Source organism: Eriocheir sinensis, chromosome 3, assembly GCF_024679095.1.
Source record: "Eriocheir sinensis breed Jianghai 21 chromosome 3, ASM2467909v1, whole genome shotgun sequence".
NCBI classification, from domain to species: domain Eukaryota; kingdom Metazoa; phylum Arthropoda; class Malacostraca; order Decapoda; family Varunidae; genus Eriocheir; species Eriocheir sinensis.
In genome coordinates this window covers 6,429,083-6,452,720 of record NC_066511.1, presented here as the reverse complement: position 1 = coordinate 6,452,720, position 23,638 = coordinate 6,429,083, and the positions used below count along the sequence as shown (strand labels likewise).

The 23,638-nt window shown below is 45.7% G+C and overlaps 2 protein-coding genes across 5 annotated transcripts in view; one reads left to right on the top strand and one right to left on the bottom strand.

Annotated features, from left to right (window-relative positions):
* Positions 1-4,837: 4,837 nt before the first annotated feature.
* LOC127004003 (tubulin polyglutamylase complex subunit 2-like) overlaps positions 4,838-23,638 on the bottom strand; it is an 87,838-nt gene continuing 69,037 nt past the window's right edge. For 2 of the 4 annotated variants that reach the window (XM_050871169.1, XM_050871168.1), the window contains 4 exons: positions 6,884-7,051; positions 6,313-6,573; positions 5,758-5,951; positions 4,840-5,558 (listed from right to left, as the gene is read on the bottom strand). In XM_050871169.1, coding sequence (XP_050727126.1) covers positions 5,349-5,558; positions 5,758-5,951; positions 6,313-6,573; positions 6,884-6,956 — 738 coding nt within the window. In that variant the 5' untranslated portion in view covers positions 6,957-7,051 and the 3' untranslated portion in view covers positions 4,840-5,348. Of the gene's footprint in view, positions 5,559-5,757; positions 5,952-6,312; positions 6,574-6,883; positions 7,052-7,912; positions 9,065-23,638 lie in introns of those variants that run through there. The other 2 variants (XM_050871165.1, XM_050871155.1) reach the window with 2 other exon arrangements.
* LOC127003996 (serine-rich adhesin for platelets-like) overlaps positions 17,743-23,638 on the top strand; it is a 56,273-nt gene continuing 50,377 nt past the window's right edge. Inside the window, exon 1 of the mRNA XM_050871143.1 lies at positions 17,743-18,289. The gene's annotated coding sequence lies outside the window, so the exon portion shown is untranslated. The remainder of the gene's footprint in view (positions 18,290-23,638) is intronic.

Below are 23,638 nucleotides of genomic sequence, written 5' to 3'. Positions count from 1 at the left end.
TTAATTGGATAGTTAGTCTCTTACTTATTTATTTATGTTATTTACATCTTGCCTTCTCACTTCCTTATGTAGTTATTCACGCATGGTTTTTTTTGTGTGTTTGTTTTATTACGTCCCATTGCACGTCAGCTCATCCAAGGAACGGGAAACAATGCGCTTTTACCCGTAGTGCGTCATTGCGGGACCCACAAGAGGGAGAAACGCACAGACGTTCCAGGGACAAAGGGCAGATGAAGGTCGCAGCTCAGGCTTGGCGGAAGGTCGAGGCGGCGGCGACGGAGGAACAATAAAGACGGGGTCGAGGACGCGGCGTCTCGATGGCTGCCTTGAAATTTTGTGAACGGGATATTCCGATAACTTCCGCCGCCCAGTGATTGCCCTGAGTCACTTGAGCTGCATAGTGTGCGTCGGCTATCTGTCTGTTCAGATCTCTCTCTCTCTCTCTCTCTCTCTCACACACACACACACACACACACACACACACACACACACACACACACACACACACACGCACACACTAAAAATCGCCGCTCATGTGGGTTCACAGCTATTAAAAACACAAAACAAAACTCAGCGCGACAAATATGGCTAAACACAATCAGACACTTTAACACGCTGCCCATCACGAAGGAATCTAATCGTATCCGAGGCCGTGAAGCAGGTGGGTGGGCGGCCTTTCCGCCTGGTCGCCGCCACCCCGCAGGCCGCCCGGCTGACAGGCAGGCGCGGCGGGAAGCCCCTGCATGACACGCCACCCTCCTGCCAGTGTGCCCCCTCAGTACGACACCTCCCTCCTCCACAAGGCCTCTCAACTTTTCCTGTCTAAATCAGCGTGACGGCCATGAGTGTTTGCAGTATCATGATTACGTGTATTTGATTACCGCCGGGCCAGACGGCTCTTGACCGCCTCTGGATGAGTCCACAAAATTCTCGCACGTTTCGAGAACAACATTTAGCAGGTATTTTTATTTCACCTTATTTTTTACCTAAAATATTTCGCCTGCGCCTTCCACTAGACACTGTGTATCCACTTCAACGCCTGAGGTTATCCAGGAACAGGCAGCACCCCGTCTTCACGATCACTGACTCAGCGACGGCCGCCGCCACGGACCGTAACAAGACAAACACGACTTAGACGCTACACAATTATACGGAACTATAATCTGCCACACGCGGCCCCTCATTAAGTAATTAATATACTTTAAAGGCAACACAACAACAACAAACCATTAACATTTATTATCTCTTCATGAGGGAGCAATAATCCATGCCCCATCTTTTTTATCTTTTCCTCCATCACTATCATATTACCATCAATAAACTGAAGTAAAGAAGACAAATCTGGTCCCGCCTTCTCCTCGCGACTTGATAATGCGCCGCAGGTCCCCAGCGCGCCACACAGCTGTTCCATGAAGGCTGTCTGTGGCCTTGTACGTGGACGCTGCTTCGTCCCGTTATTACATCATTAGCAGCAAGACAAGAGAGTCATTACTGTTGACCGCGAGGCCGTGTGATATTCAGCTCTGCTTTAAGAAATGCTGGTAAACTTGCCTTTTAGACAATACCATGTTGAGTATTTTCTTTATAATTTCGATCTTTAAGATATTAACATCTTAATAATACACAGATTTTTAAGGCAGGAATACTATTACCCTGTGATATGTGGCTGTTGTTTGTGACAAAACAGAAAATAAACTGATATTAACCAAGATATTGTTAGTTTATGAGTAACTTTTGTAAAATGATTCCAAAAAAAAAAATCCCCTACAGATGACATTCATGCCCTCTCCACATGCCCTCATCTGTTTATCACACACGACAACAACAACTTGACTTCATTACTGTTAATAAAAAACTTAAACGACCTTTAAAAAATCAGGCCATTGAACCGATACATACAACGCTGCTCTTTTTATAGAATTCGCTTTGAAAGTTTCCACGGATCAATAAAAATTTTACTTTCTACCACCAGTGAGAAGCCTGTCCCTCAACAATGCAGCGTTGTAGCTTGAAAAAATACAGAATTACTTAAAAAAAAAAAATTAAGTAGATTCCAAAAATTTAGCAGCTACAGAGTTATCGAAAAAAAAGTAAAGTAAGGACTCCAAAATTAAAACGAAGTAAATTTGGGAGAAAATACAGAATCATCGAAAAAAAAAAAACGTAAAACCCCAAATAATCCAATTTATACAAAAACGAAGTAAAGCAAGGAAAAACTGTAAGGCAAACGAAATCAAGCAGACAAAGGCGCTATTAGTCGCATTGTTCCAGGAGACCTTACAACAGCTTTTGACACGACCTGCATCCCACCTGACTTACGCCTCGCTTGCCCGGCACACGCGGAATGGCTTCGATGCGACTTCTTTACTGAGAGGGATTCAGGACGAGGATCGAAGCTGGTTTGTTTTCGAATGGCAGGCTAGTATGTGATGCATCCGTGACCTCAACTACTACTGTCCGGACACTATAAACATCTCTGCCAGAATATATAAAAAAAAAAGCATAGTATTCATTTGATGCAGTTGAAGGGATAAAAAGCTTGAACTATAAACGGAAATCGATGTACTAAGCAAACTGAGATAACGGGATATAATATGCCTTCGATGTATGTGTTAGTGGAAATAACGGGAAATAACAATGATTGAAATAACGAGAAATAATATGCCTTCGATGTATGTGTTAGAGTGACCTTAACTGTGCGTTCTGATGGAGTATAATGATTGAAATAACGGGAAATAATATGCCTTCGATGTATATGTTAGTGTGATCTTAACTGTGCGTTCTGATGGAGTATAATGATTGAAATAACGGGAAATAATATGCCTTCGATGTATATGTTAGAGTGACCTTAATTATGCGTTCTGATGGAGTATAATGATTGAAATAACGGGAAATAATATGCCTTCGATGTATATGTTAGAGTGACCTTAACTGTGCGTTCTGATGGAGTATAATGATTTAAATAACGGGAAATAATATGCCTTCGATGTATATGTTAGTGTGACCTTAACTGTGCGTTCTGATGGAGTATAATGATTTAAATAACGGGATATAATATGCCTTCGATGTATATGTTAGTGTGACCTTAACTGTGCGTTCTGATGGAGTATAATGATTGAAATAACGGGAAATAATATGCCTTCGATGTATATGTTAGAGTGACCTTAATTGTGCGTTCTGATGGAGTATAATGATTGAAATAACGGGAAATAATATGCCTTCGATGTATATGTTAGTGTGACCTTAATTGTGCGTTCTGATGGAGTATAATGATTGAAATAACGGGAAATAATATGCCTTCGATGTATATGTTAGTGTGACCTTAATTGTGCGTTCTGATGGAGTATAATGATTGAAATAACGGGAAATAATATGCCTTCGATGTATATGTTAGAGTGACCTTAATTGTGCGTTCTCATGGAGTATAATGATTGAAATAACGGGAAATAATATGCCTTCGATGTATATGTTAGAGTGACCTTAACTGTGCGTTCTCATGGAGTATAACGATTGAAATAACGGCTATGATGTGTATGTTATGTTTAGAGTGACCTTATGTGCGTTTCTGATGGAGTATATGAAATAACGGGAAATAATATGCCTTCGATGTGTATGTTAGTGTGACCTTAACTGTGCGTTCTGATGGAGTATAATGATTGAAATAACGGGAAATAATATGCCTTCGATGTATATGTTAGAGTGACCTTAACTGTGCGTTCTCATGGAGTATAACGATTGAAATAACGGGAAATAATATGCCTTCGATGTATATGTTAGAGTGACCTTAACTGTGCGTTCTGATGGAGTATAATGATTGAAATAACGGGAAATAATATGCCTTCGATGTGTATGTTAGAGTGACCTTAACTGTGCGTTCTGATGGAGTATAATGATTGAAATAACGGGAAATAATATGCCTTCGATGTGTATGACGGTATGACCTCAATTATACCTTCTAAACAACAAACCATCCCAAACAATCTGCATAAGCGATCATTGTCGTTCCTCTTACGCCCTTGTAATAATACAAGTTAAGAAGAAAAGTCGAAGACATGTAATGAATAAGGTAAGAGAAAATATCCGTATTATGTCGAAGATGTCGATGAATACAAAAAGCAACAATGTATCAGAACCGTCGAGCAAAACCCCAAAGATTTAACTAAGCTGCCGAAGTACAAGAAACATACCAGTAGATTCACAGCAGCTAACACATAAAAAAAACATCAGACACATGAGACCAAGGAAAAAATAAGAGATTCGATTGCACAAATAAGCTCAAGAGAATCGGGAAAGTTGAACACCCAAAGAAGGGAAAGTAATACAGCAACAAAAATAAATAAGTAGAGAAGGAGAAAGGAAAATTAATGTTTATGAGAAAATGACACAGATTCCCCTATTTCCAGGCTCGGCGCCGGAGCCTCACAGACAAGACAAACACGCTCCCACAGCCTACACCATTAAAAGGATAATTAGCCACCCCAAAAACAGCCGGCTACTTTCACACGTTTACGCTCACAGCTACAAAACAACATAGATTAACTGCCATCTGTCGCATTTTCCTTTTTTTTTCCGAGAAGCATTTCCATTTCACGCTTTTCCTTTTCTTTTGATTCCAATGTGAAAGGAAAGCAACAGCTCTCCGCCAACCCCCCAGCAACAGCCCCAGCCATAACGTGTCCCCACAGCCACGCGGTTCGCCGATCCACCTGCCGAAACTAAGGAGTGACTTTCAGCTTTTTTTTTTTTTCACATCAAAAGTGGCAGCTCAAGGCGAAACATAAGCACACACACACACACACACACAAAAAAAGCAAAATACTGTTCCTACACTGTTTCGACAAAGGACAGAATCAGGCTGCGTCACCGCAATAGTTATGCTGCAGGTCGTCATTGCATGTACCTTTCTATGAACGGACGCAGTGCCAACACATTTTTTTATTGCATCGGTCAAATATAGAATACATATAAATTAATATAAATACATGTAATTGACTGCTCTTTCGGCCACCTCTTCGGATTCTTTACAGGAGCAGTGAGTATCGGGTTTTTTTTTTTTATTGTTTCCTTTTTTTGTGCCCGTGTGCTGTCTCCTTTGCTGTAAAAAAAAAATGTACGTATAGATTTATACTTAGACATATAAACAGGTAGACGAATAGACACACATAGATGAAACAACCCAGTCCTGTTTTCTCTTTCTCCAGTGATATCAGCATCATGGCAGGGTAGAGATACACGCACCCCACGAGAGGCTGGAGCAGTGCTGCTGTATTATCGCTGCGAGAGATGAAGTTCCGTAACAGAAAGCGTGGACCCCGGAGTGTTCGTGTCCTTTGTGCTGTTCACCGTGTTTACTCCTTTGCTTTCCCGGCGTCCTTGGCTGCCGCGTCTTTGTTGGCAGAGTCCTTAGAAGCGTCCTTGAGGCTTTTAGTTTTATGGTGAGTCTTCTTGGTCTTGAATACGGACCAGTCGAGCCTGTTAACAAGGTCCGGGGCCTGGTGGGGCGGCCGCGGCGGACGGGGCCCCTCCAACAGGTAACTCGCCACCACCTCGTACCACTGCTGCAGGAGGAGACACAGTCAAATACACACACACACACACACACACACACACACACACACACACACACACACAACAATGCCCCGGCACCTCACGCACGCACAGCGGAACCATCATGACATTTGCATCACTCATCTATAAAACAACTACAGACAAAAGCTCCACCGAAAGGCGAGGAGTGACTCACGTGGCACCACTCACCCTGGCCCACGGCGTGAGGCCCTGCCCCGCCACCAGCGCCTGCCACTGCGGCATGCCCAGGTGAGCCAGCATGAGGCGCCAGTAGGTGTGCGTGTCGACGGCAAGCACGTGCGGCCTCAACGATAGGTCCACAAACCAGTACGACCCCTCAGGAAACGCCTCCCCTCGACCAGGATAAGCCACGACAACGCGACCTGGGCGTGTGAGGGCCATGGTGAGAATAAAGGGGAGGACGTTAGGTGGGTGAGGGTATGAAAAGGGGACAGGAGGCGAATGGTGAGGAAAGAGAGGGGAAGGAGGTGAAGGGAAAGAGAGGGGAAAGAAGAGGAGAAAAGAAGGAAAGTGAGGGGGAAAATTAGGTGACTAAGGGAAAAGGAGAGTGGGAAAGGAGTAGAGTGAAGGGGAAGGAGAGGGCGATGTAAGTGAGGGGAAGGAAGGGTGACGACAGCTGACACTCAAAACAGAGGAATACAAGCTTAAAGGACACATTGATTTTCAGCTGCGTCATGACACAGAAGAGTGACTTTCTATCACAACAAGTCAGTACTCACTTACCAAAACCTTGACAGTTATCAATTTCGAACATCTTGGACGTGTGGAAGGTGGGTGGGGAGAAGGCGGGGGAGGAGGCGGACACCGGTCTGGGGCCCCCTGACCTCTGCGTCACTTGTAGGGAGGCCGGGAGTGGGGGGTCCTCGGCCAATGCTAAGTCAGTGATCGAGGGGGCGAGAGGGTCCCCGCTTCCCCTCCCAGTGCCTAGCCTGTTGACCCGCCCCAGGGGATGGACCTCCATGTTGCCCAGCGGCAGGACCTTACCTAGAAGGGAGAGCGTTGGCCTGTGTGTGACTGATGAACTCTGCAGATAATATGAAGACTCGGAGAGTTACGAAAGGGCATAAGTAATAATCTTATTCTGTAAAAAAGAATAAGTAGGTAGTATGCAACACGGGAACTCGCTAGATGAACAAAGGTCTCGGAATATTATGAACAAGTCTTAAGTAATCACCTCTCCCAGAATAAAAGAAAGAACAGAACATAACATTGTGAGGGCAAGGCGTGTTGAGTAACAACATAGTGAAATGGGAGGATTGTGATGAAAGTGAGGAAAGGGAAAATGAGTATGTACCGGCGGTTGAGTAATTCCAGGTGAGCTTGAAGCCGTCGGTGGCCATGTAGAGGCTCCTCAGCGCCGCGGGCATGACCACATTGTGCCGCTGCTCCCACGCCAGCACCACCGCCCGTTCCACACCCGCCCGCGACGCCACGCTCACGTCCTGCACGCCCGCCACGCCCTCTGCAAGAACCACCGCTACTGTACCCGTTCTATACCTGCTCCGACTTTCTAGCGCAACTCTAAATGTGCCTTGTGCTGCCCTCCTACAACAGGTTCTAGTTCTGCCGATAATCGAAAGGAAACAACTATCCCCTCTCGTCACAATCTACTTATCGTACATACATATAAAAAAATCAAACACACACACACACACACACGCACACATCAAACCCTTGGCTGCTAGGCGTAAAGGAGGCATAATAACATAAGGTTGGCTGGGTAAGTGTTAGGTAAATGTTTGTTGCGTATTAAGACCGCCAGTACACAGCCGAGGGTCCTGGTGACGGGGCTGCCGGGTGAGTGGCTGCAGGCTTGACAGTGTTGCAAGTGGCTCGTCGGGCGGGTCAGGGCCGGTTCGCAGCAAGTAGGACTCCCGACTCTCATTCTCAGCAATCTTGTCATTCACGCCAGTAAAACGTCAGCATGTAACAGCCTCCGTGTCAGCAACAGTTCATTGTGTACCTAGACCTCCTATGCTGATGCTGTCGTGCAGAAACAATGGTGTGTACGTCTAGTGGACACACACACACACACACACACACACACGAATACGAGTCCAGCACGTGATCAGGACGCGATGAATTACACATACTCATCCATACACGCACCTACACAAAAAACAATCATACATACATACACACATACGTATACATATATGTGTTCACTCATTTAATATGAATCATGTATGTCTGTCAGACTGTGCGTCATAAAGAAATTCTCTACAAGCAAAAAAGGCTGTTAATTAAATCGAGCTGTAACACAACTCTTCACCATGCACACACACACACACACACACACACACACACACACACACACACTCACGCAGGGTATCCACCAGCCCCAACGTGAGGTCTGTTATGAAGTTATTGTCCCGCTCCTTCATGCCGTCCATGGCCTCTGATCAGCGCCACTCGAGCACCGGCCTCCTCCCATCGCATCCACCGTGTCTACTTGTCCTTCTGAAACTCCTCGTACTGCTGAAGGGAAGCCATTAGGCCCATGCCCTTCTGTGTCTGTAGTGTGCCTGTTGTTAGTGTGTTTGTGCGGGCGGACCAACACAGGCCAGACAGCGTCCCTCGTTACCATGACAACGTTGCGAAAACAGGTGACTGACGATGCAGGCAGGAGAGTGCATAAACATGCCTAAACTCATTAAAAGCCTGTTCATTGTCGGGTCAGCTCTGGCATCACGTCGCATAATGAAGGGAGAAGAAAGAGAAAAAGCGACATATTTAGTCCACTTTGACATGTCCCTCAAACCGGCCTAGGCTCAAGCGATCTTTTGAGTCGGTCCTTTCTCCTCAATAACTTGGCTGCGAAGGACGTTCAGGCGGGAGGCACAAAATAATCTGAGTCAGCGCAAAGATAGTATTCAGGCCAGAAGGATCAGGGAGGTGACAGCGAGCCCTTCAGTAAACAAGCCAGTCAGAGAGCGTCACAGTTCATTGCTTTCAAGACTAATTTAGAAATGCGAAACCCGTCGTGCAACACATGCTCCGAGGAAAAAAAAATACACGATCCTAAAAGGTTTATATCATGGATGAGAGACAAAGAATAAAAAGAAAAAAAGAAGAAAGAAAGAAAGAAAATGATAAATAGATAGATAAAGGTCGAGATAGAGAAAGATAAATAGATAGATCAAGTTAGATTGATAGATTGGTTGATTGTTAGAAACATTGATAAATAGAGTGGGGGGGCTTAGGATGCTAATCAATCAATATAATGTATATAATATATTCATCTCCCTATCTATCTATAATCTATATCTCTGGCTGTCTGTCTATATATCTAAATACCTAATCATCTGTCAATTTGTTTATCTACATGTGTGTGTGTGTGTGTGTGTGTGTGTGTGTGTGTGTGTGTGTAATTCACCACGGCCTGCTCACAAGTTGGACTCGCTTTCGCCAGCAGGTACCCTCCCGACGTGAGTAAGTGCTCATTATTGTCGATCTCTGGGTACTGCCAGGACCTCACACACCCCATCCCCCTTGCTCAAGGTGGGACAGTAACCACTCCTAGTTAACGGAAAGAATCCGGCCTGAGCGAGGCTGGAACCGCCGCCTGTTTGCCTGTGAAACCTTGCAGCGCGGCGCTCTAATCGATTGAGCTACCGGAGCGGTGTGTGTGTGTGTGTGTGTGTGTGTGTGTGTGTGTGTGTGTGTGTGTATGCCGAATGAAGCCTAATTACGCACGTTCAGCTTCCCGGCCACACCACTGCTACGCACGAGTTACAGTGTAATTATCTTTTTTAGCGCCGCTGTGTTTGGAAGGCCGAGACGTGGCGCGCAGCTGGGTGCCTGTGTTACCGCTCTGCGCTGCTGTGGGAGGAGAGAATGGCTGATCCATCACTCCATTGCCGGGTTTTTTTTTTACTGGTGAAGCTCATATCTAGAAATATAGAGAAGGAAAGGTAGAAAGTAAAAGAGAACCCGTTATCATACAGTATAAATTTTTGGTTTCTCATTTGCAAGAGGTAGATAGTAATAAGGAACCCGTGATCAAACATTATATTTTCTAGCTTCTCATGTTTCATAGTGCTACATGTTAAGAATATCTCGGAAAGCAACGCGTTTTAAAGATGACTCTGAAAATTATGAAAATGAAGACAAACTGTTAGACTAGAGCTACAAGAAAACGATATCATTTCCACACTGATACCATTAGCCAAAGACAACTGCCACGAATAAAGAGAAAGAAACCCTCGTTAGGAGATGTCCCTGCATGTCACTCCCACGGCCGGTATCGGTGCAGGAGGACAGACAGACATTGCAACGTGGAGAAGAAGTCTGGCTTAACGAAGGCTAGACTTACAACCTCACGTTTTCTCTCTCTCTCTCTCTCTCTCTCTCTCTCTCTCTCTCTCTCTCTCTCTCTCTCTCTCTCTCTCTCTCTCTCTCTCTCTCTCTCTCTCTCTCTCTCTCTCTCTCTCTCTCTCTCTCTCTCTCTCTCTCTCTCTCTCTCTCTCTCTCTCTCTCTCTCTCTCTCTCTCTCTCTCTCTCTCTCTCTCTCTCTCTCTCTCTCTCTCTCTCACACACACACACACACACTCATGAAAGTTGGAAGCGGAGGTGGTGTGTACGGGCAAGGAACATCCACAACTTAAGACTATGTTGCATAAAAGTAAATATGAACACAGGACAACATGACCACCTCCATTCCTATATACTAACTACACCTAGGCAAGAACACGAGCATGAACCACCCATACATCTTAAACTCACAAAACCAACACCTACCTACACCTACACACTTACGCCTACCTACCTACCTACACCTATGCCTACTACAATCCACACACAGAGGTATACGGAAGCCTGGAAAGCACCAACTCCACGTGGAATCAATACCACTGGACATATATTCATTTTATTGTTTCCGAGCGTGAGTAAACATTCTATCCCGCATGCCTCGCCTCACACACACACACACACACACACACACACACACACACACACACACACACACACTCCCATCAACCCTCGCTGCTGCTTCCCGTTCGCGAGTCGAGATAAGATGAAAACAGTTTCCCCACTTGGACAATGGGACATTCTTTGGGGTGGGTGTCGTAATGCCTCGCCTTGGTATTCGTGCGAGCGGAAAAGAAGGGAGGAGTTGCAGCCAGAGGAATACGTATTTATGAAGGTTAAGCGTGTATGGTCTGGCTCAGCGCTAACGTATTCGATGGGCCACTTGACGGTAAAGATCTGTGCCACTGTCCTGCACTAGAAGCTCTTCTGATACTATAGTTTTCTCCTCCCTCAATGTGTGTGTGTGTGTGTGTGTGTGTGTGTGTGTGTGAGAGAGAGAGAGAGAGAGAGAGAGAGAGAGAGAGAGAGAGAGAGAGAGAGAGAGAGAGAGAGAGAGAGAGAGAGAGAGAGAGAGAGAGAGAGAGAGAGAAAGAAAAAGAGGGAAAAGAAGGAGGAAGAGGAGGAGCAGGAGGAGAAAGAGGAGGAATTATGGAAACATGGAAAGGCATTCAACGGAAAGACTATTAGCTCATTACGAGGTTGTCCGCTCTAGTGATTTAATCTAGTTATGAAAGTACCTCGCTACGTATACATTCAGTTTATTCCAAACACAATGGAGAAGGAGGAGGAGACGGAGGAGGAGAAGGAGGAGGAAAAGGAGGAGAAGGAGGAGGAGGAGGAACAAAAGCAGAAGAAGAAACAAATGGAGGAGGAGAATAAGGAGCAAGAATGTGAGGAGAAAGAACAAAAAAAAGGAGGAACAAGATGAGGAGGAAGGTGTAAACTGTAACGGCACAACAAAAGACACGCCACAGCCTTCGTTTGAGCGTGTACCCGCCTGCCAGACTGCCTTGTGACTTGCTGTACCCTGGCGCTTCTTCGAGGACACTGAAGACAACGCCACGAAGAGCACCCACGCATTCCACAGCCGTCGAGTGCGTGTGTGAATCCTATTAAAGCGACTCAGTGACATTCCGCTATGCTTCCCCGCCGTGCAAGGAGCTGAGCAGGGAAGGTTGAAAGAGTAAAGCCCCGCAAGGCGCCTTAACTACGAAGCTGAGATGGCTGGTTGTTGTTGTTGATATAGCTTTCTCAGCGTGATATGTGGCGAGATTGGAAAGGCCCGTTTAAAAAGCCATGGTAGTTTGGGATGGGGATGCTTGGTGCAGAAACTCTTACAAAAAATACACTGCTTGCTTTGTTAATGATGTCGAGAATCCATGCTTCGTCTGTGCCTCTTAACTGGTTATTGGATGAGTTAATGAGAATAAAACCCACTCTTGCAGACGAAAGATGAGTTATAACATATATACAACCGGTGTGACTGTTAGAAAGCTTCGTGTAAGATTTCCCAGCTTTCTTAGTTGTTAATGTCGAGAATCTACCCTATTCTCAGCCCACAGCCGGTGATTGGATGAGTCATGGACGATGGATGGACGGCTGGATGAGAGAGGCTACTGGCTGGTGGAAAGCGGCGGTCACACACTCCGAAAACCTATGGGAAAGCCGATAATTGGTTCAGAAGCCAATTTCAGCAGTGTGAGTTACGACCGACTGACTGGGTGAAGACACTAGACAGACAACACTCCCTAACAGCAACTCGTCTCCAGGCAGGTGCTAAGAAAGCCCAAGCCGAAGCGAGGAGAATAACAGCAACAAAACAGCCATCACGAGGGCCTGCACAAGGGAGTCAGTCTTGAACAATGATGCAATTATCCCCGTTTTGATAGGAGTGGTGTGAGGTGGGAGACAACAACCCGGTAGTAGCTCCTGCAGGTCGCTGGGGTCGTCGGGAGGGCTGGGGTGGCGTCTGGGGGTAACAATTTGTCGATACCAGAGGCGGGAGGGACGAGGCGGCGCATCCCGTTACGACAATCACGCCTTTCCTGTGACCGTGGAGGAGTTTTTACGACCTCGAGACCTTGCGTAAAGGACGAACTTGCTTGGTTGTTGTTTCGGTGTGTGTGCGGTCTCCCTTAGTGTTAGGGTAACTGCTTTTTTAGACGGTTAGAAATCACCCTAATTTTTGCTAATCTTCATCCTAATAAGTTTAATTTCCATGTTTTTTTCCCATATCCTGTTTTTGTTCCTCTTAAACTGCTGCCATTGCTGTAAAAATATATCTATCTTACTAGGAAGCAACGGCATTAAAACAAGCTCTAAAAACTGTATAACCAAAGGGGCATTACAAGGAAGGGAAAAATAAATTCAGATAAAAGTCGCGGCTTTCTCGGCTAAAGTCACGAAAAAGCAGGAGCTTCCAAGGGCGGGCAGCAGGTGGCCTCTCGTGGGCGGACCACCGAATACAAAAGGGGAGGAAATCAAGGAGAAAAAAAAAGGTATATTTAATGAGGAAATGGCCCCGGAATGGTAGTGAAACATGTGAACAAAAGAAAGGGAATCTGATGGGAAAAATACAACCCTGGAAAGTCTAATTTACTACCAAGCCACCGAGCCACCGCCGCCCCGCTCTTCTATAGTTTCTCCGCGATATTTCCCTCCACCCATCCCTCCCCTCCTCCCTCCAGCACCAACTCCTGACACGTGTCAAGCAAAAGTTATTAGACAAAAACGGAAAATAAAAAGTTGAGCAAGGAGCAAAAGAAAAAACAGGAACATTACTAATACCATTCGGGTAAGAAGATAAGAGGTACGAGTCTTTCTTTGAGTTTTTCCAGCGGCTTGATCGCAATCTGAGGCTTGTCGTCCACTTTCTTGATGACGTGTTGTATTGTCGTGGGAAAACTTAACGAGCCATTGTCAAACGCCGCAGAGATTGAGAAAGCTGCTGGAATAGTGCAAAAACAGAGGAGAATTTATTTCCATCCAAAAGAAAATGTTTATAACAATTTTAGAGGATGCTGTTGATGTTGTTCGCCTGGTTGCCGTCTGAAGGGACCGGGGAGCAGCGAGGGGCGGGGAATGTTGTCCCTCCCTACCCGAATGTTTGTGGACCTTATGCCGCAAGGTCCCCAAATCGCCCCTGTGATTAGCAAGAGGCTCGTACGCTATTATCCAATTAAAAGTTCCGTCATATTGCTGAGGGCCAATCAAGGGGCCATCAAGCCACACGACACAGCAGGTGCGGGGGTGCGGGGGTCCATGAACTTCCCGGTGACTTAGAGAAACTTGGAAAAGTAATTATCGTCACCACTCCTTTGTAAACTTCATAATAGTGCACCGCTTTGGGGATGTTGACGAAGCACAAAAGAACATTACGAAAGACAAAAAATATATATAAAAAATTTCCTTGTCACTCTCAGAATGATCTTAACGTTCTGAGCAAGTCGGTCTAACTTGCACATGCACCGTTCTGAGCATATTGAGTAAATAATTATGGTTCGAAATTTCTTGAGGGTTCCTTCGATTTTATTCATAGATTTTGCTTTGTTTTCCACATCAACCGCCCCCCACAAACACACACTCACACACACACACACACACACACACACACACACACACACACACACACACGGTTTTTACCATATCATTCTTCAAATCTGAGGTATTCATGGAGAAAGGAACGGTACAACGCGAGCCATGCAAGACACAGGGAAGTCAGGCTTGTGATAAAGGAAAGGAAATGACAGAGCAGGCCACACGTTTGCCGGTGTATCTATGTACTTCCCCCACGGTATATATTTGTTTCTGGCACCATATTTATTCGAGTCCAAAGCGTGCCGGGAAGATGTGAATATATACTGCAGTCCGTTATGGCGCACGGAATACGTGTTTCCCCCCCAATGACACCCATGCAAGGTTCCTCCCGCCGTGCCGCCCTCGCCACCTGAAGGTCTTGTATACGTAAGCAAAGTCACGTGACCACCACCTTGTCTCCTTCCACGTCCTCCTCTTCCCCCTTCAAGAGCGCTGCCCTCCCTCGCCTCCCCCGCCAGGACTGGGGTGCGGGAAGGACTGCCCGGCTGGCTACACACACACGCCCGTGCCAGTCTCACAGGGGCATCGGGTTCCACCAGGAAACACGCCACCTCTCCACGACAGGAACAAAAGAACACCGAAGATTCTTTTCATTGAGTCACTTAATTCCTGTTGGATTTTCTTTTCCGTTCCCTTAATTGCGTCATGCATCGTGTCTTCTTTTGAACCGTTTTCTTCTTAATTGCTCTCTTAATGGCATTGACAGTTTTTCCTCAGTTTTGCTTTTCTTCCTTCTTTTTGTGTTGCTACTGTTATCTTTTTATTCTTGCGTCATTAACATTATAAATATTTTGTATTGCATCACTTGACTTTCGCTATATTCTATTTCATTGCCACACGTCGCAAATTTCAATAAAAGTTACGGTGACTCATCTAAAACAATAATGATGATAATAATAACAATAATAATACTAGTAATAATAACACTGGTCAACACAATTTTTCTGGCACAAGGTTTTTAAACGGATTTTGACTAAATTTGTACTGCTGAATCCAAATATGACTTCAGTTTTTGTCTATCACATCAGGTTTTTGAGATATAGTATACCATCTGGAATTTTTACAGGAAACTGAAAATTTGCTCATAATCGAGGGTTTAAACATAAATACATACATTTTTTAGGTACTATATGTTGTGTTTTCTAAAGCTATTAGTTATTAATACAAAGTCGTAAAAGTTTATGCACATTTAATAATTAAGTGTAAGAATAAAGTGTGAAAAAAGAAAAAAATAATGTACGGTGCAAATAGTGCACGCATCAAGATCAAGTCACAGCTATATGAACTTCCTCTTCTTAGCCGATCTCTGATGTACAGCTTCTGGAATGTCTCTCATCAAGCTCCAGCAGTAATCCGCCATCATGTTTGAGTCCCATCGGCCTTGGTAGCGTTCTTCCATTACTTTAATGTCTTGAAAGCCTTCCCCTTGCTCCTCGCTCACATCCCCAAGGTTCTCTGGCAACTCGCCCAAGTGACTGTGTAAATAGTGAACCTTGATACTCATTCTACATTCAGGTTCTTGTAAATTCAAGCGCAGCCCTTCCACAATCTCTTGGTGGCCATTTCTTTTTCACCCAATGGGCTGCTGTAGCCCTACTGTCCCAGTAGCACAGAAAACAGGGGTATTTAGTGTACCCTCCTTGCTGGCCTAGTAGAAAGTTTACCATTTTTAAGTCCACACAAATTAACCATCCATGAACATCGTATTGCAACCTCTCCAAAACAGTCTTTATGTTGTCATACTCTTCTTTAAGTTGTGCAGAATGTCCTATTGGGACTGAACCATACTTATTTCCATTGTGAAGTTGAACACATTTCAAGCTCCTTTTAGAACTGTCAATAAAAAGTCTCCAATCCTTTGAATCATATGCTGGTAGTCCCATGGAGAGAAGAAGCTCTTTTACATCATTACAATAAACAAGCTGGCCATCTGAATGGAAATACTTCCGCAGTTCCGCTTCTCTGTTGCGATAAAAGGAGACACTCGTGCCAGGTTTCAGCAGTCGTTTCTCTTGCAGCCTGGAAGCCAACAATTCAGCAGACTCTTTTGGTAAATATAGGTCTCTCACCAGATCATTAAATTCAGACTGAGTAAACAAAGTTGGTTTTTCACAATCTTCACCAGATGGCTTAAAAATGTCAGTCTCTTCATCTTCATCAGTAGAAGCAGGTGAAATGATGTCTGTGTCATCAATTTCTGGAAGCTCAGCAAATACAGGCACAGGTATTTCTTCACTGTGTGCAACTGGTCGAATGGCTGATGGGATATTTGGGTATTGCAGGTATTGTTTGTTCTTCTTATTGAAACCTTTTACATTGGCGAGGCAGAAGTAGCAGTTATCCAAATGATTAGTTGGTTCTCTCCAAACCAGTGGCACGCCAAACTTGATTCTAGCATTCTTTCCTTGAGACCATGATCGCAAAGTTTCAACACAGGTTTTGCACACTTTGTGAGGAGCCCAATTTTTGTCCTGGTCTCCAAGTGGTACTTTAAAGCACGCAAAATACACCCTCTTGACAAAGTTGGTAAAGTTGCGCCTTTGAGTCTGCAAGGTAAAGCTTCCACAGATGTAGCAGAATATATCTGGGTCATTGCAGCACTTTCGTCTGTGGGATGTTGAGGCCATAGCTAGATCATCAGTTTACACATGAAAACTATAAAAAAAGAGTTAGTGACTTTAAAGTAAGTTTCAACATAACCATATTATCTAAATCAAACACCAAAATCTGTAGACAAAGACCGCCATAAAGCTGTGAAAAGGTAATTTTTAGTAAAATCCATGAAAATGGGACATATACTGACAGCGCAAAAACGTGATGTGATGGAGCAAATCTGAGATCGGAATTGGATTCAGCACCCCAAAATTAGTCTAAAACTGCTCTAAAGTTCCATGCCACAGAACCTTTTTTTTACCTTGTAGACCTGTGTAATAATAATAATAATAACAATAACAATAATAATAATAATAATAATAATAATAATAATAATAATAATAATAATAATAATAATAATAATAATAATAATAATAATAATAATAATAATAATAATAATAATAATAATAATAATAATAATAATAATAATAATAATAATAATAATAATAATAATAATAATATATTCATGACCACAAAGCAACACAATATTAAAACACAACACAACCAGACATCGCACTAAACGTCACTACAACACGAAGCAACACAGCATCAAGACTAGACACAACACGGAATACACACGAACGAAACAGGGCAACACTCACCAAGGCGTACAAGCAACACAAGGCCTGATGCTTACGGAAACAGAGTAGCCTACCACTCTGTTAAGAAAGGCAGATAAAAACAAGGTAACCATAAGTAATACAACAACAACAACAACGGACGACCCATCTCAAAGCAAAACAAATAATTGCAACACATTGAAACCAACTTGAATTTCGCGTAATATTCTCTCTCTCTCTCTCTCTCTCTCTCTCTCTCTCTCTCTCTCTCTCCGTTCGATCGTTTTTCCTGGCGCAGGTGCCACGTCTCTCATTCCGCCCTCTGTTCCCACGTCACCTTTCTTCGCCATGTGGCAACGCCGTACAGGTGTAAGGAAAGGTACTATGTAGGATTTATTGACGTATATTTCTTCGTTCTGTCGAGAAAAGGCTCATGTTGACGTTTCCGAGGGTGTTTCGCCTACGGATACAGTAATACGGTTGGTGTTCACATATCGACAAAAATGGAGTAGGTGGCAGAGCGAGCAGTGGTGGCGTCGATCGGTGACATGCAGGCCCAGCAGCACCTCCCCTACACACCTGCTGGGAGGGATGCTCGAGTGCAGCTGTGCTTTGGCAGGAACACACTCATAAAACAATTTGCAGGCAGACAAGAGCACATCCGTGAGAAAGGACTAAATTGCAGGCATTGACATCTTTGCACCGCCCGCCCCCATCTCTACCTGGTGAGATGAATTGGCGTGGCAGCAACTCACCGCGAGTGTCAGTTCTCCCGCGATCCAGGTGGAGGAAGGAGTGACGCCGCGCCGCCGCCGGAGTACATAGCGAGGAGGTTATCTTGCCTTAGTGTGCGCCGAAGATGAGTTAAGAACAGCTAGTGTGAGGGGGAGTGTCGCCGCCGTGCGTGGGCCAGCGAACAGCTCCTCAGTGTGCGTGTCTGTGCAATTTATCCTGGAAGACGGTTTTATAGAACTAATTCCGGACAAGTTTGAGTGTGGTGGTGGTGTTGTCATGGCCACGACGCCGCCAGCAACGAGGGACACGCCTACTACACTGGACGCCACCACCGACTGCTGAAGGTGAGTGTGCCGAGGGCCAACGCTGCGTCCCTAGCGACTTGGTCAAGACTGAGGATATTAACAGTTTTTGCAGTAAATCATTTGTTGGAATGAGACTCACAAAAACAAGTATCAGAGAAAAAACTTGTTAGAAATTACTTTATCGCTGGGGAAAATAAAAGAAAAAAAGTTGTATTTCCGTGAAGTTCCAATCCTTGATCGAACACTGGGAATTTCCATAAGTTTGGAAGGATGGATGTGAGTCTGCGCCGGACCCCTAGTCTTGGGAAAAAGGATGTTAAGTTCGTCCTGCAGTTGGGCTGTCAAAACGCGGGGGTCCTGCCAGACAACCAGTTTTGTGAGGTTGTGTTGAGGTCAAAAGCGACGCCCGCGGCTATAGTCCCGGCGGCGCCTTATCCGATCCTACTGGAGTCTGCAGGAAAAGATGTTCATTTCCTCTCCATATAAGTCTTCTCTCTCTCTCTCTCTCTCTCTCTCTCTCTCTCTCTCTCTCTCTCTCTCTCTCTCTCTCTCTCTCTCTCTCTCTCTCTCTCTCTCTCTCTCTCTCGTGCCGTTGTCGTGGCTCGTGGGGTATCGCAAGTCTTGTATTGTCTTCTCTCCGCCCTGGTTGCTTGCGTTGCACGTTCTGCAAGCTCCCTCGCGCTGTCTTGGGGGTCCCGATGACTGTTACTTGCGCTGCTTAAGGCAACCAACCGCCTTTCATCGGAAAAATTCATTTGCTTTCTTGCAGCTGTTGTTTATTGCAGGTTGTTTGTACCAGTGGTGGTGTTGGTAGTAGTAGCAGTAGTTGTGGTAGACGTAGTTGTGGTGGTAGTAGTAGTAGTAGTAGTAGTAGTAGTAGTAGTAGTAGTAGCAGTCGTAATAGTTGTTGTTGTTGTTGTTTTTACTGATGATTATTTTATTGTTCTCCTCCCTTTCCGATTTATTCTTTTCATTTTTTTCCCTGCTGCGGTCGGCATTGTTCTCATTGGCACACACACAATGAAAAAAAGCATCGAGATTCAACATAAAAAAGCGGTTCTATTGTTCGGAATCGTGTTTACTTGCCTCGCGTGCGTGTTTTCAGCTCCAAGATTTTTTTTTACCCCTTTTCCTTTTTGCTTCTTATGCATAGGCGGCCGCTTTTGGAGAGGAGGAGGAAGAGAAAAAGGAGAAGGAGGGGAAGGAGGAGGAGGGAGGTGGAGGAAGCAGGTGGAGGGTAAGGCAAACTATGAAGCATGAAGGTGAGGCAGATGTGGGAGGGGTGCATGAGGCAGGTGTCTTTCTTATATTCTACAGATTACATAGTCCTTAAACCTTACCTTAAAGCAAAACAAAAAGCATTACAAAGAAACTCCATTTTGACACGAGTACATATCGCAGTTCGTGTTATGAGGGGGAAGGTGGGTGACAATTGTCCGGGAAGGGGGGGAGGGGTGGAGGACACGTGTCAGCTATGTATAGAGGAGGTGTAAGGGAGGGGCATGAGTGTGGGAAAGGGGAAGAGAGGCAGATGTATGGAAAGGGTCAGGGGGTGGGGAGGACATGTGCCAGGTATGTGGAAGAGGTGTAAGGGAAGTGTATCTGAGTATGTATGGGATGTATGGAAGGGTCAGGGGTGGGGAGGACATGTTACAGGTATGTATGGGAGAGGTGTATAAGGGAAGTGTATCTGTGAGTATGTATGGGATGTATGGAAAGGGTCAGGGGGGGGTGGGGGAGTACATGTACCAGGTATGTATGGAGGAGGTGAAAGGGTAGTGTGTCTGTGAGTATGTATGGGATGTATGGAAAGGGTCAGGGGGGGTGGGGGAGGACATGTGCCAGGTATGTATGGAAGAGGTGTAAGGGAAGTGTATCTGTGAGTATGTATGGGATGTATGGGAAGGGTCAGGGGGGGTGGGGGAGGACATGTGCCAGGTATGTATGGAAGAGGTGTAAGGGAAGTGTATCTGTGAGTATGTATGGGATGTATGGGAAGGGTCAGGGGGGGTGGGGGAGGACATGTACCAGGTATGTATGGGAGAGGTGTATAAGGGAAGTGTATCTGTGAGTATGTATGGGATGTATGGGAAGGGTCAGGGGGTGTGGGGGAGGACATGTGCCGGGTATGTATGGAAGAGGTGTATAAGGGAAGTGTATCTGTGTGGGAAAGGGAGTGGGGCAGGTGAGTGTGGGAAAGTTAGGCACGTGGTAATGGCATGAGACACGTGTATTTCAAGGGGTCGGACACATGGGAACACGTGAGGCAAGGTACCAAAGGGGTCAGGGGGGGTTATGTTTGTCTGGTGTTGTGTAAGGCAGGTGTGTGTGAGTGAGGGAAAGTGAGGAAGAGGTGTGTGCGAAAGTACGGCAGGTGTGCGTATGCTGAGAGGGACACACAGAAGGACGTGAGGCAAGTGTTCGAGGCGTGTTTCAGGTGTTTACAAAAGGGAGGCGAGGACAGGTTTACAGGAAGGGGACGTGGTGCGTTGTGTGAGGCAGGTAGACAGGCAGGTCGCAGGTGTGGCGTGTGGGCGAACGGTGGCAGGTCGCAAGGTAAGTGCAGGAAATCAATAGAGTTCTCGATGGATCAATTACACGCGAGAGGGGCATGAAAACGGCGGGGAAGGAGAAGAGAAAAATGAGATACGTGCCAATTACACTCGTGCCTAATAACCGTATTCTTAAGCTAGCGGAAAATTGATGGTGCGAGAAAGTGACAAGAAAGAAAGTAGGGAACTGCCATGGTAGAAACGAGGAAGTGTGTATGCCTCTTAGTTAAGGCTGCAGCGGCGAAGGTGGTTGAGGGGGAGCAGAGCGAGACAAGGAGACAGAAGGAAGGGGATGAGAAAGCTGGGAAAACAGCCTCGCGAGCCCACATCTTGAGCCTCTGAGCCACGCTACCGCGACGGAAGGTCACCCACCGATCCGCCAGCTGCTCAGGAGGTTGGTGAGGCGCGTCGCTACGAGTTCGGGAAGTGTCACATGGAGTTCTTTCTCTCCGTCCGGCGTCACTCACATGGAGAAGGACGAAGAGAGGGAGAGGAAAGGATGGGGAAAGGTTTTCTGAGGTATAACTGACGTGAGGGTGGTCGAAATGAAAGAGGGAAAGGGATAATATGGGAGAAAATACAGTGAAGAGAAGACTAAGACGTTGGTTTCTTAAAGTTAATTTCCGTGAGGCTGGTCATAAAGACGGACAGGAGAAGGATAGAGGGTTGGTTTCTCGAAGTATAATCTCCATAAGGCTGATTGGGATGAAAGAGAGAAATGGAGGGAATGACGGAAGGAAAGAGAAAAGGAGCCGAAAGTTCCGTCATGGAGACTCATAAATACGAACGCAATAATAAAAATGATGAAAGAAGAAAAATAGAAAAAAAAGAGAAGGGGAGCGTCCGTCATGCAGGCTCTAAGTACGAACGAGAGGAAGAGATACGATGGGAGAATTAGGAAAAAGGAAGAAAGAGGAGGGGAAGGCCCCGTCATACAGTCTTGAAGTATGAAGGAAAGGTTGTGAGACGATGGAAGAATGAAAAGGGAGAAAGAGGAGGGGAGGGAGGGTTCCGTCACGCAGGCTCAAAGTATAAAAGAGAGGACGGTTGAGGATGGGAAAAAATGAAAAGGAAGAGGAGGGGAGCGTTCCGTCACTCAAGCTCTAAGCATGAGTCTCGGCGATGCACACTTGAGAATACCGTACGGTGCTGTTTGCTGGCGATCACACGGCGCGGGGCGTGAGCCGTGACGTCTTCCGCCACACACACACGCATGCACGGCCCCTCACGTTCCTGCCCCTCCTCCATTCACACCCACCACTCACATCCATCAAGATCCTCTTCTCCTTATTCCTCCATGCATGCACTTCCTCGTGTTTGCAACTCACTCTCGTTCCGCAGTGTTAGCACTTCATCCTCGCTCGCTTACTCACCCTCCGCATTTCACCCTAACTCCCTTACTCACCCTCCTTAACACTCTCTCTATGTTACGTTAGCCCTTCACCCTCGCTTCCTTACACTCACCCTCCTTATGTCACGTTAGCCCTTCATCCTAACTCCCTTACTCACCCTCCTTGTTACGTTAGCCCTTCACCCTAACTCCCAATCATTTGCACTCACTTTCCCTCCCGAACCACTGCTTACACTTCACTCTCGCCTCATAAAAGACAATTCACCCTTCCAGCACCTCACTCACCTTCATTCCCTCTCTACTGTCTACATTTCACCCTCACCCCTTAAAACCAGCGCCTATGATAATCCTCGTTCCCTTAAGGGGGGAAGAAAAATTAGACCTATAAGAGATGTGTGTCTGGTATAAATGGGTATTGTTTGTCTTTGTGTTTTGGAAAGTTAAAGTCTAAAAGGAAAGATTTGTACTTCAATTTTAACTCCTTAAAAAAAAAAAATCATTCTTGCTCTCTGAAAGATACAACACTCTTCAGCAATGAACTTTTCTGTCTAGTATTTATAAGTCTTCCTAGCTTACAATTCTTCATTTCACTTTAAAGAGGAGGAATGACCACTAGTGTTTATAAGCTTAATATAAAGTTTCTCTCTCTGTGGGTGCCGTTATCCAAGACCTCCAGAGGTTCAACCAGAGCCATTCACTCTAATTCCTTAAACACACACACACACACACACACACACACACACACACACACACACCACATACTACTTTCCTTGCATTTCCTCTCCCTCGGCAACATTGCGAGAGTACCATCGTTTCACTCTCTCTCTCGTCCCTATACTTAACCATACGCCCCTTCCCTTCCCCTTCAATCCGCTCCTCCACACGAGCCCTTCATTTCTCTCCCTCCCTTCATACACACACGCACCCTTCCCGTCCATCAACTCCTCCACACGAACCCTTCCCTTTCCTTCACCCCTTCATAGGCACACACACACACCCTTCCCGTCCATCCACTCCGCCACACGTGCCCATCCCTTCCCTCCACCCCTTCAGACGCACACACACCTTCCCATCCATTCTCTCCTCCACACGCCCTTCACGCGTCCCGAGGCCAACACATGACCCTCCACAAAGAAGCCTCCGGCCAGCGCCTTGAACATGGCTGGAGGGAAGCGTTTCCACCTCGCTGAAGGACCTAACCACTGGGAGGCCGCCAAGAAAAGTGTGTGTGTGTGTGTGTGTGTGTGTGTGTGTGTGTGTGTGTGTGTGTGTGTGTGTGTGTGCAGCCTTTGAGAAGAGCTATACAGTCTCGCCTCGCCTCTTACACCACCAGCAGGCCAATCATTTTTCTTCCTGTGGGTTCTTCTGGCCTTGGTCGTTGCCTCAAGAGACACTCCGGCGATGTGATGCTTCTCCGCACACACACACACACACACACACACACACACACACACACACACACACACACACACACACACACACCAT